This window comes from Scyliorhinus torazame, chromosome 15 (assembly GCF_047496885.1).
Source record: "Scyliorhinus torazame isolate Kashiwa2021f chromosome 15, sScyTor2.1, whole genome shotgun sequence".
Classification (NCBI taxonomy): domain Eukaryota; kingdom Metazoa; phylum Chordata; class Chondrichthyes; order Carcharhiniformes; family Scyliorhinidae; genus Scyliorhinus; species Scyliorhinus torazame.
Genome location: NC_092721.1, coordinates 82,453,065 through 82,466,660, shown reverse-complemented (window position 1 = coordinate 82,466,660; position 13,596 = coordinate 82,453,065). Strand labels below are relative to the sequence as shown.

General features: G+C 45.0%; 1 protein-coding gene across 2 annotated transcripts in view; it reads right to left on the bottom strand.

Moving 5' to 3' along the window:
• LOC140391651 (porimin-like) overlaps positions 1 to 13,596 on the bottom strand; it is a 44,700-nt gene that overhangs the window by 24,979 nt on the left and 6,125 nt on the right. For both annotated transcript variants that reach the window (XM_072476345.1, XM_072476346.1), the window contains exon 2: positions 8,986 to 9,021. In XM_072476345.1, coding sequence (XP_072332446.1) covers positions 8,986 to 9,021 — 36 coding nt within the window. The remainder of the gene's footprint in view (positions 1 to 8,985; positions 9,022 to 13,596) is intronic.

The following is a 13,596-nucleotide window of genomic DNA, read 5'->3' as shown; positions in this document are numbered from 1 at the left end:
TTTACTTGATAATTGGCGGTGGGGATTAAAGAAGAAATACAGTGGGAGAGAAAGAGAGATGAAGGAAAAACAGAAGTAAGCAAAATGCTGGAAAACCCGAATTCTTTTTGAACTGAAGAATTTCAAAACTATTAAGTTTTGTAGAGAAAATAAATTTGCTATGGTGACCTGCTCAGTCACTGGGAACCCCATCACATATTTACAGTACTCTTTTGTTCCATGTGATTTGCATTTCAATTTGGCGTAACATGAAGGAACAGTCAGCACAAAATGCTTTTGTGGTTAGATGTGGCCTGACCTATGCGGGCTAATAAAATAACGATCACCTAGTGTGCTAAAATCACTTCAACAGGTAGCCAACAGACACGGACCACCTGTAGGCACCAAATAAAACATCCTTGATGCTTTAGGAATAGTAAACATACATATTTGGAGCACAAATAAATGATATAAATAACTTTGCCACCACTGTTCTTTAAAAGCCTTTGGTTTCTATACTGCATGGAAGATAAAGATTTTAATACTTCCAACACCACAACTGGAATCAAGTATGACAGGGTAAGGCTCAGGGCACCTCCTTCCATTTCAAATGGAAATTGTGGCTTCAGACTAATCTTGGAACTAATCTATTCCACTAGAAAGCCTCTACAAGGCAGGGACTCCTGCTGACTCTGCCAGTAGGTCAATGGCTGCATCAACTGCCAATGGCTTTTCCTTTCAGTGGAAAACAACAGAATGAATGCCCTGTATGGCTCAGTGATAAATGCAGTATGTGGCATAACAATGAGCCACGCTGACCAGAATAAAGGTCTCAGGTCTGATGTCCAGACAGAATGGGTTGTCGGTCCCTGCAATCTGCTTAAAATATTCCAGTTCTAGAGACTCTTGACTTTTTATATCTTGTTTGAAAGTGCAGCATGGATAGGCAAGGTCAGATTGGTATTTATGGAATTATCCTGCATTATTACATATCTCACTTGGTTATTTTGGCAAAGACTACAGTAGTAAAGACTATTACAACCCAGACCAGATCCCAACAATGGCTAGGATACTGGACCAAAACCTCAATATTTTATTTTAACTTTGTATGACTTGTGAGGAAAGGATATGTTGCTCCTGGAATGATTTCACAAATAGGGATAGGGTAGATTAAAACTTTATTTCTAACACAGTGTTAAAATCTTTAACATCACACCAGAAAATAGCTTGTAATTACCCCTTAAACAATACTACTCAACAGTGAATACTGTTATGGGCCAGGGTTTAGAGAACCCCAAAGTGTATCATGGAGTTCACCTGACTCCCAACTTTTAATAGATTGTGGCATGGGGAGCCCACAGCCCACTCTACAGGTGTGGTACAGCAGAAATGGAAAAGTATTTTTTAAAGCAAAACAATGTTTATTCTATGAACTCAAGTTAACCTTTTTAAAACATACAGTGAACATCTTAGCAACCATTAATTCAAATACAACCCCGAAAGAATACAACACTAAGTAATCTGTAAGCTGTCCGTTTAAAATCCAGAAGACTTTAAAAAAAACTTTAAACAGAAGCACATCAGGTTAAAGTCACTATTGAGAGCAGTTATTAGTTTTAAATCACCAAAGGATCGATTTACAGTTTTTAGATTAGAGAGAGAGAGAGAGAGAGAGAGAGAGAGACTCATACACCTTCTGGCTGTGACTGCAGCTATCCAGCTCTGAAAATGAAACTAAAACACACGCTGCAGCAAACAGCCTAAAATGAAAGTAAAAAGCTGATTGACAGCCCAGCTCCACCCACTCTCTGACATCACTGCAATAATAAACACCCATTTCTTAAAGGTACTCTCACATGACAATACAATACTCTTACTTGGTATCTATATTCCCATTTAAACAACAAGAAAATAGACCATTTCATGTCCTAAATACCAGTGGAACAGAAGAATATTTGCTTTACAGTTATTCTTTGAGAAAGAGATCTCTTGACATTGCTTTACAGAACACATCTGACTCCGGTCTGAATCCCTGCAGAAACCCCGACTGGATGTCTTCAAAAGCTGTTTGGTCTGGCTTATTTCAGCTCTTCCTAGTCTTCGCACAGGTCTGCGCTACTTTAACAGTTAATCTATTTTAACTAACCTACAGGGAGAACAACTGTATTACTTGGTCTCAGCTTCAGCCAGAATCAGAACTGAAACTGAAAAATGCTTTTTCGAAAAGCCCTGATTGTTGCCTTAGCTTCATCCAGCAGTGACATTTCCACACCAAGCTGAAAACCAATTAGCCCCAAGGTATTCCCCTCAATCAAAACACAATTGCATTTAGCCCAAGCTTTTTACAATGCTTAGTTGCACCTCAGTCTCTAAAAGCTGTGTTGTCTTTCAAACCATGATTTTTAAAAAAACATGACTGGCTGCAGCAGTCAAACACACTCCAACTCCAGGCTATTAACCCTTACTTCATCAATCACAAATCATGGCATTGGACTCTGTCGTTTGATTGTACTTTCAGAAAGAGGAAATTTGACGACTTCAATGGCATCATCAGCTCCCAACATTACCCTCTCAATAATTTGCATGCCGGCAGAAGTAGGTTTTTGGCAATGGTGTCCGGCTTCTTCAATTTTGCCAAAAGTTCAGCCATCAGGTAACTCACCTCCTGCATATTATTAGAAACGCACACAAGTCCATCATGCATTAATTTTGCTTTACATGAAATGAAAAAATGAAATGAAAATCGCTTATTGTCACAAGGAGGCTTCAAATGAAGTTACCGTGAAAAGCCCCTAGTTGCCACATTCCGGCGCCTGTTCGGGGAGGCTGTTACGGGAATTTTGTTCTCTCAGCTGCTTGAAGTACTAGGTAGAATTCTCCCATTTTGAAATTAAGTGTGGTGATGAGGAGCTCCGGCAGCACGGTCCTGCTAACCAGAATAGTGGGATTCCGCCCTCCAGAAATCAGCGCTTGGAAGTTCATTAATTATGTGCCAATGAATTCCCCTCCAACTCTCCTGGCAGGCCAGTAGCTCCGACCACCCTCAGCTGACAGATTCAAAGGTCCTGATGCCATATTTTAATACCAGTCCAGCACAGTCATATCACTTTCTCCAGCCCACCTGTATTCACCAAACCGTGCAGGATGTCAGAAATTATGGGAAAAGGCTAGCAGCATTAAGAAGAATTATGTTCCTTGATTCACAACTTCCCCATCATGCAGCCTTGTTCCGGAGTCCATCTTTCCTCCCCTTGGTCTTCCCTTTGCCTTCCATTGTTCATCTTCTCCATCCACCTCTTTACACCTCGTAAGACATTGCCCTTCTCCATTTCCTTACACAGCCCTCCTTCAATATTGCCCCTTTGTCTGCATTAGTCCACACTGTCCTCACCTCGCACTCCATTGCTGGTTGAACCTCGGGGCTGTGTTGCGGTGGCAGTATGAGTCCCGCAGCAGAATCCTGTCCAGATAATCACTGCCTTGTGGCACTAGGGACAAGGAGGCCCCTGTACTCTCCAACCCCAGGCACAGTACTGATCTGACTCGGTGACACAGGAGGGTCCAGCAGCACAGTAATGTCCATGAACATGATCTCGGCATGGAGATGGAGGCAAGAATTAATCTCTCATGGCAGACTAGTACAAAAGATGAAGTCACACAGGATCAAAGGTGAGCTGGCAAGCTGGATGCAGAACTGGCTAGGTCATAGAAGGCAGAGAGTAGCAATGGAAGAATGCTTTTCTAATTGGAATGCTGTGACTAGTGGTGTTCCGCAGGGATCAGTGCTGGGACCTTTGCTGTTCGTCGTATATATAAATGATTTGGAGGAAAATGTAACTGGTCTGATTCGTAAACTTGCAGATGACACAAAGGTTGGTGGAATTGCGGATAGCGATGAGGACTGTTAAGAGGATACAGCAGGATTTAGATCGTTTGGAGACTTGGGCGGAGGTATGGCAGATGGAGTTTAATCCAGATAAATGTGAGGCAATGCATTTTGGAAGGTCTAATACAGGTAGGGAATATACAGTGAATGGTAGAACCCTCAAGAGTATTGACAGCGAGGTTTAGGTGTACAGGTCCACAGGTCACTGAAAGGGGCAACACAGGTGGAGAAGGTAGTCAAGAAGGCACATGCCTTCATTGGCCGGGGCATTGAGTATAAAAATTGGCAAGTCATGTTGCAGCTTTATAGAACTTTAGTTAGGCCACACTTGGAGTATAGTGCTCAATTCTGGTCGCCACACTACCAGAAGGATGTGGAGGTTTTAGAGAGGATGCAGAAGAGATTTACCAGGATGTTGCCTGGTATGGAGGGCATTAGCTATGGGGAGAGGTTGAATAAACACGGTTTGTTCTCACTGGAATGAAGGAGGTTGAGGGGCGACCTGATAGAGGTCTACAAAATTAAGAGGGACATAGACAGAGTGGATAGTCAAAGACCTTTTCCCAGGGTAGAGGGGTCAATTACAAGGGGGCATAGGTTTAAGGTGCGAGGGGCAAGGTTTAGAGGAGATGTACGAGGTAAGTTTTTTTTACACAAGAGGGCAGTGGGTGCCTGGAACTTGCTGCCGGAGGGAGTGGTGGAAGCAGTGACGATATTGACAAATACATGAATAGGATGGGAATAGAGGGATACGGACCCCAGAAGTGCAGAAGGTTTTAGTTCAGGCGAGCAGCATGGTCGGCGAAGGCTTGGAGGGCTGAAGGACCTGTTCCTGTGCTGTACTTTTCTTTGTGCTTTGTTCCCTCGTACAGTGGCGAACAGCACATCAGGAGCAGCACGGCACTATGGCAGAAAGTTGTTGCACTCACCCCGAAGTCTCTGGCAAACTGAGGACCGCCTTCTGCACACAGTCAGGTTTGACACCAACGTAAATTCCCACTGGCACGATGCAACATTGAAAGGCCTGACGGGTACTGGCGGGCAGCTGTTTTAATTACCATTCAGGAGATGAAAATTGCGTTGCCAGCAGGATGAACAATGTGCCAGTGGGGAGAATTGTAATGGGATGTTATGCCGGTGGGTTTCTGACTATTTGGCTCCTGTCAGATTCACCGCTCTGCCCGCCACAAAACCTGCCGTGGGCTGGCTAGAATTACACCCACCATATATCCTTGCTGGAGAGTGAAAGGTGTTCGCGCTTCAACGTACTTGGATCATTGCAGCATTTGAGAGCTTCTCCCTGCAAGTTACGCATTCTGGAACACTGCAAGAGACATCAAGTCCATGGAAATTCAAAGGCGGTTGCTGAACTGTCAGTGCACAAAACCCACTCCATGTTTTTCTCCTGAGGTTCCAATCTTTTGGCCGCATCTGAATCAGAGCGATATTCTTCACTTCTCTTCAAGTACTTATCCACGGCAAAGTATAGTCAAACACACCTTACTACACAATAAATACGTGCAAGCATCAACTTACAAGCACAATTTCAGCTATTTGGTCATGCCAAGCAGAACACGACTGTTCCAAAGGTGTATTTAGCACCTTGCAGTACAGAGTTAACAACCTTTGTTTCACCTCTTGGGTCTTCTGGGATTCTTTCGGGGTTTCTTCGACTACTAGGACCTCTCCTGGGCCCATCTCATGGTCTGTTCCTCGCAGCCCTTTCCCCAATTACATCCTGCTTCTACTTTTCTTAGCTTGATCAGTTCCTGTTTCTTATCTCGGTCTTCTTCCCATACTGGGAACATTGTTTTTCTACTTCTCCTTGTCCTCTCATGTTTTCTCCCCCCCAAACTCTCCATCTCCCTTCACTTCTCCCAGGACTTTCACACTCTTCTTGTGTTTTGCTTTTTGCGTAGGTGCACAGGACCTCCATCTTCAGCTCTGTGGTTGACAACCCCAAGTCCCCAGGAACCTTGGGTCTCCCGCACATGCGTTGGCCCGGAAGGGCCACACATGCGCAATTTGGATTTTTTTTACATTACATATGGCAGTGGTTAGCACTGCTACCTCACAGCTTCAGGGACCTGGGTTCAATTCCAGCCTTGGGTGAGTGGAGTTTGCACATTCTCCCCATATCTGGGTGGATTTCCTCCAGTTTCTCCTGTTTCCTCTCACAGTCCACGATCTACAGGTTAGGGGAATGGCCATTTTAAATTGTCCCTTAGTGTACAGATTTCCGGCGGTCTTCTACAAAACGTTTGCACCAGCATGACCCTGCACTTGTGGGAGATGTTCACGGACTCGCTATCAAGGGGCACGTTGCCACCAACATTGTCAATTTTGTTGATACAAAAGTAAGACAAAGACCTAACTGAATGCGGGGCCTACAGGTCAATTCTGCTGCTCAATTTAGATGCAAAAATACTGGCCAAGATCTTGGGAGACAGCTAACATCGAACATCAGCCGCCTGTTGAACGAGATACTGAACCCACCTGGGGAGAAAACACCAGACCTGATCATCTCCCTGGACGCAGAAAAGGCCTTCGACAGATTCAAATGGAAGTACCTCATGGAGGTACTGGAGCAGTTTGGGCTCAGAGCAGGATTCACTGCCTGGGTGAAACTCCTGTACAGTGCTCCCATGGCGAGTGTGCGGACCAACACCATCAGCTCTAAATTCTTCCAGCTGCACAGGGGCACAAGGCAGGGATGCCCGCTGTCCCTGCTCCTATTCGAACCACTGACGATTGCCTTCAGAATGGTGAAAAATTGGAGGGGGATCCAGAGAGGGGGCAGAGAGCACAGAGTCTCACTCTATGCAAATGACCTGCTCCTCTACGTCTCAGACCCCCAAAGCAGCATGGAGGGGATCATTAAGCACCTGGAAGAGTTTGGAGCCTTCAAGGGGGAGGGACAGAGCTGGAGATAGTGCTGTTTAAACTTGCCCAAAACAAATTCCGCTATCTGGGGATCCAAATTTAGGTGGAGGGGGTGGCGGAAGAGCATGAAATTGAAGGGGCAGGATTCCCTCCGGGTTTCCACCTGCCCCAACCACAACCACACAGTGATTTTACACTGGAGCGAGGAAACGCCTCAGGTGGAACGTCCACCCTTGCACAATTGAGGCTCTTAAGTGGCCAATAGTTTCACACTACCCTCATTTTTTAGGCTGGTGGGAAGATTGAACTTCCATGGGTGTGTCTGAACAGGAACCAGCTGGATCTCAAATAGGAAGGCATCTTCATCGGAAGCCCCCTATGTAGTAGCGGGAAGCTGGATCTCACAATCTGAAAAAATTAGGCAACAGTGTGGGGAGTGACATAATAGCATGGAGAAAGGTTTAGTTAGCTAACAGGAAGCAGAGAGTAGGAATAAATGCATTTTTCAGGTTGGCATGCTGTAACTAGTGCAGTGTCTCAGGGATCAGTGCTGGGGCCTTAACCTTTCACAATCTAATGCGTGGAACCTAAATTTTCCAATGACACCAAGATAGGTAGGAAAGTAAATTGTCAAGAGGCGGTAGGGAATCTGCAAAGGGATATAGATTGGTTAAGTGATTCGGCCAAAGTTTGGCAGGTGGGAATATAACATGGGAAAATGGAAGAATAGAAAAGCAATATCATTTCAATGAAGAGAGGTTGCAGAACTCTGTGGTACAGCAGGATCTGGGTGTCCTGGTAGATGAATTATAAAAGCTAGGTAGCAGATGTAGCAAGTGATGAGAAAGGCAAATGGAACTCTGGTATTTGCTGCAAGGAGAATGGAATATAAAAGTGAGGAAGTGTTACTGAGGTTGTAAGGGGCCTTGGCATGACCATATCTGGGCACTACGTAGTTTGGTCCCCTTATTTGAAACAGGATATATTGTGTTAGCTGCAGTTCAGAGGTTTACTTGACTCATTTCTGGGATGAAGGTCTTATCCTATTGGTTGGTTCCTCATTGAAACATCCAAGATCCTGGGGAGACTTGACAAGGTGGATACCAGGATGATGTTTCCTCTTTTGGGGGAACTAGAATAATGGGACACAGGGCCGGATTTAACGACCACCCTGCGCATGTTTTTCAAAGGCGGAGGCAGCCCAACAACAGGATCTACCAACCCCGCCATTGTCAACGGGATTTCCTGGTGACAACATCCCTCGTCGCTGGGAAACCCATGCGCTGGCGTAGGACCAGAATTTCCCGCCGGCGTGAAAAGTCGGTAAATCCACCCACAGTTTAAGAATATGAGGTTCACCTTTTAAGACAGAGATAAGGAGAATTGTTTGCTCTCAGAGGGTTGTTCGTCTGTGGAATTCTGGCATGCAAGCTTTCACACAATCTCTCAGGTACCCAGTCACACCAACAAAACACTACTGTTCCACAGACTGTATTAAGGTATCAGCAACTTTAGGACATCAGATGTCTGGCTTCTCACCAGCTAACTTCTCCAGCTGTGCACCTCACAGTTGTTCAACTTCCTGTTGTTTGTCCCCTTGACTTCACTCTTTCTGGACTCCTCTTTTCATTCCCTGATTTCTGGAACATTCTGTTCTTTAGCTTCTGGAACTTGCTTTCTGCCCCGTACTCTGTTGTCCTGCCTTTCCTGGCAACTTCTGTGAAAAACACCCTGCTTCCCGACTGAAAACAATTGCTGCTGCTTTTCATTGTGAGCCTCTGGTTGCTACGCAACAGCTTAGTTTAAAAAAAAAGGCCTGTAATTGTTTTTAAAACGTAAACCCTTAATTACAATGCAAGTGAAGTTTAAAGTGAAATAAGCATGTAAGCATCTTTGTTTAATATGAAGTTAACTGAAGTTTCCACCCTTTCTTAGCTCACTAATTAATCTTAAACTTATACCTTATTTCTTATAACAATACAAATATACATTATTTAAACTATGTTTCCTAACATCTTGTTGAGAAATTACTCGAGTCTATCATTTACTACGGTGTTACTTATGCACACAAGCCTTTTCATCTATCAGAAAGAAAATAAATATTACAGTCGTTCACTGCAAAACAACAAATCATAAGTTTTATACTCAGGAGTTGCAGCAAAAATCTAAGTGGGTAAAAGGTGAATAATTTTATATGCATACATTCATCATAAAAGGTCTTATGCTTTTATGCTTACCATTTGTTGCTTGGCTTGAATTACTTGTACTTGAATCTAGAACATAAAAAGAAAAAAGGTATGCATAAATAATTTAAATTTGATATGATATAGTAACACAATGCACAGCACTGAGGTGTTGATAAACCAATTTAATTAGTCATGCCTCCCCACTTCTGTTGAATTACCTGTGCAGTGGGCACAATTATTTCTGGATACTCAATAACATGCCCCAATGGTAACAAAATGCCAGCCCATCCAAGTTGCAGTTTGTATGTAATCGCTGTAGAAACATGAACCCCAAGGCAGAATAGCTGCCCCATTGGAAATAATCAGATGGTGGTCCAGACATTTTTAACAGCCGTACCTCATTTATATATTGCCAGAAGGTTGGCAGCTAGGAAGCAATGAAAACTCAAAAGGTCTAGACACTGTCACCCATATCCAAGGTAAGCACAAAGAAAGGATGGGTGAATGTTTGAGGAAAAAGCCTAGATAGGAGATACCTGCATACCCCTGGAAAAGCCCAGAAAAATAGTCCTGTTCTTCCTATTGGTTCCAAAAGGGGAGTTTTAATTTAATCTTCCAAGGCTTCTTTGTTGTTTTAACTCAAGTTGTGACCGTTAGGGCAGCTCTTGCAGTCAAGTCCCTTCCCACAAGTTGAAAATGCCATAAAGATCCTTTAATGTAGCAGGCCCGCAATTTGCACACATACATACATATAAAACACTTCAGATTTAGCATTATATTAAAGGCCTGAAAAATAACATGAGTAAAAGTCTGAGCCAAATGGGAACAGATTAATTACCCCTCTTCCCAGCTTTGGCAGGCTATAGACGAGTGGGTATACAAAAAGCTGCCCACCAACAATGCACAACCTTCTATATTAATTTGCTTACAATTCTGTGATGCTCAAAATCAAATTTATATGAATTAATTAAGGAATCGGTCAGTTTGCTATATCCGCATAATTTCTTTGATTTTGGATGCAATGATAGTTGTTTTTATTTTCTTAAATAACTACTTCCTTGTCGACATCCCTGTAGTTAAGAAACAACCCTCTAATTACAGTATGGTATAATCGCATAATTAATTTACTTTAAAATGAATTTTCAATGTCTTCTTAGACTAGATTTCTTGTCAATGCAATACTTCGTTATATTTCCTGTATCTTGAGACAATTCACTTTTAAAGAAATCCTAGACTTAAGTGCTTAATCAAATTGTGATTATTTTGTTGTTACTGAAGGTACCAAAGAAAGTAAAAAAATTGATATTCTTTAACACATTATTTCTGTGGGCACGATTTTATGGAAAAATTTCTAAGTGTGATTTTGGACACGCTTGGCGGGGTGTTTCTCAACGGTCGCATTGGTGAGATCCCAGACAGTATTTAACGGCATTTAGTGTTGGAAATAAGCCCCCAAGATATGGCAGCACACAGATGTGCTTCTCGCTTTGGGGATGCCATCCTGGACAGGCTTCTAGCTGTCATCGAAGTAAGACAGGACATCCTGTTCCCCCGAGGGGGTCGGACCAACTTAAACAATTGTTGGCTGCTGTCTCTATGTTGCTGATGCTTCTAGATGTGGAGATGCCGGCGTTGGACTGGGGTGAGCACAGTAAGAAGTCTTACAACACCAGGTTAAAGTCCAACAGGTTTGTTTCGATGTCACTAGCTTTCGGAGCGCTGCTCCTTCCTCAGGTGAATGAAGAGGTATGTTCCAGAAACATATATATGGGCAAAATTCAAAGTTGCCAGACAATGCTTGGAATATGAGCATCAGCAGGTGATTAAATCTTTACAGATCCAGAGATGGGGTAACCCCAGGTTAAAGAGGTGTGAATTGTGTCAAGCCAAGACAGTTGGTAGGATTTCGCAGGCTAGATGGTGGGGGATGAATGTAATGAGACATGAATCCCAGGTCCCGGTTGAGGCCGCATTCATGTGTGCGGAACTTGCTATAAGTTTCTGCTCGGCGATTCTGCGTTGTCGCGCGTCCTGAAGGCTGCCTTGATCAGAGGCTGAATGCCCTTGACTGCTGAAGTATTCCCCGACTGGAAGGGAACATTCCTGCCTGGTGATTGTCGTGCGATGTCCATTCATTCGTTGTCGCAGCGTCTGCATGGTCTCGCCAATGTACCACGCTTCGGGACATCCTTTCCTGCAGCGTATGAGGTAGACAATGTTGGCCGAGTCGCACGAGTATGTACCGCGTACCTGGTGGGTGGTGTTCTCACGTGTCATGGTGGTATCCATGTCGATGATCTGGCATGTTTTGCAGAGATTGCCATGGCAGGGTTGTGTGGTGTCGTGGTCACTGTTCTGAAGGCTGGGTAGTTTGCTGTAAACAATGGTTTGTTTGAGGTTGCGCGGTTGTTTGAAGGCAAGTAGTGGGGGTGTGGGGATGACCTTGGCAAGATGTTCATCTTCATCGATGACGTGTTGAAGGCTGTGAAGAAGATGTCGTAGTTTCTCCGCTCCGGGGAAGTACTGGACGACGAAGTCTGTCGGTTGTGTCCCATGTTTGTCTTCTGAGGAGGTCGGTGCGTTTTTTTGCTGTGACGCGTTGGAACTGTCGATCGATGAGTCGAGCGCCATATCCCGATCGTACGAGGGCATCTTTCAACATCTGTAGATGTCTGTTGTGCTCCTCTTCGTCTGAGCAGATCCTGTGTTTACGGAGAGCTTGTCCAGAGGGGCTGGTTTCTTTAATGTGTTTAGGGTGGAAGCTGGAGAAGTTGATCATCGTGAGGTTATCCGTGGGTTTGCGGTAAAGCAAAGTGCTGAGGTGACCGTCCTTGATGGAGCCGAGTGTGTCCAAGAGTGCAACTGATTTTGGAGAGTAGTCCATGGTGAGTCTGATGGTTGGATGGAACTTATTAATGTCATCGTGTAGTCGTTTCAGTGATTCTTCGCCGTGGGTCCAAAGGAAAAAAATGTCATCGATGTATCTGGTGTATAACGTCGGTTGAAGGTCCTGAGCGGTGAGTAGGTCTTGTTCAAACTTGTGCATGAAGATGTTGGCGTATTGGGCTGCAAATTTGGTCCCCATGGCTGTTCCGTGCGCCTGGATGAAGAACTTGTTGTCGAAGGTGAAGACGTTGTGATCCAGAGTGAAGCGGATGAGTTGCAGAATTGCGTCTGGAGATTGGCAGTTGTCGGTGCTGAGTACTGAGGCTGTTGCAGCAATGCCGTTGTCATGGGGGATGCTGGTGTAGAATGCCGAGACGTCCATTGTGACGAGGAATGTTCCTGGTTCAACTGGTCCATGGGTGCTGAGTTTCTGTAGCAAGTCCGTCGTGTTGCGACAGAAGCTTGGCGTACCTTATACAATCGGTATTATGCACCAGCTCAACAGCAGCAACTCTGTACAATTGGTAATATTATTTTTAACACACAAGTAGGCATCTGTTTGTGGGGAGAGAGAAACTGGGGAGGTACACATACATATGGGTGCCGGAGAAACAATTACAGAGGCAATACGCGAATGGGTCTGGTGTTGGCGTTGTCACTTGCTTCCCCCGGACGGATTTTGCTGCCGTTGTCGTCTCGCGTTCACCTCCGCTTCAGCCGGTCGTCCCATCTTTTGCCCGGATTTTACTTGCTCTCTGTCCCTATAGATGCCAAGTTTGTTATCGTTTCCCGTGCCCTCCTTCTGGCTATCATTCACCTGCCTTTCTCCCCCCCCCCCCCCCTCTCCACCTCTCTGGTTCCCTTCTACTGTTCCCTGTCTCCTCACTCTTCCCCCCCCCACCCTCCCTCCCCTTCTCCTGTGGTTCGCCTTTCTTTTCTCTTAGGTTTAGCTGCCCCTCCCCCAGGTCAATCCCTCCCTCTCATGCCTTGGCTACTTTCCCCTGATTCTTGGTTATCTGGCTATTCTTCTGCTTGTTTGTTGGCCACAAACAGGTCCCGGAACAATTGGGTGAATGGCTCCACATTCTGTGGAAGCTGTCGTCGGACCCTCGGATGGCGAATTTGATTTTCTCCATTTGCAGAGATTCTGAGAGGTCGGACAGCCAGTCTGCAGCTTTGGATGGTATCATAGAATCTACAGTGCAGAAGGAGGACATTTGGCCCATCGAGTCTGCACCGGCTCTTGGAACGAGCACCCCACCCAAGGTCCATACTTCCACCTTATCCCCATAATCCAGTAACCCCACCCAACACTACGGGCAATTTAGCATCGCCAGTCCACCTAACCTGCACATCTTTGGACTGTGGGAGGAAATCGGAGCATCCGGAGGAAACCCACACACACAAGGGGAGAATGTGCAGACTCCACACAGACAGTGACCCAGCGGGGAATCAAGCCTGGGATCCTGGCGCTGTGAAGCCATTGTGCTATCGTGCTGCCCCAAGATGGTTAGCAGTTTCAAATTCCTAGGGGTACACATCTCCAAAAATCTGTCCTGGTCCACCCACGTTGACGCTACCACCAAGAAAGCACAACAGCGCCTATACTTCCTCAGGAAACTAAGGAAATTTGGCATGTCCACATTAACTCTTACCAACGTTTGCAGATGCACCATAGAAAGCATCCTATCTGGCTGCATCATAGCCTGGTATGGCAGCTGCTCTGCCCAAGACCGCAAGAAACTTCAGAGAGTCGTGAACACAGCCCAGTTCATC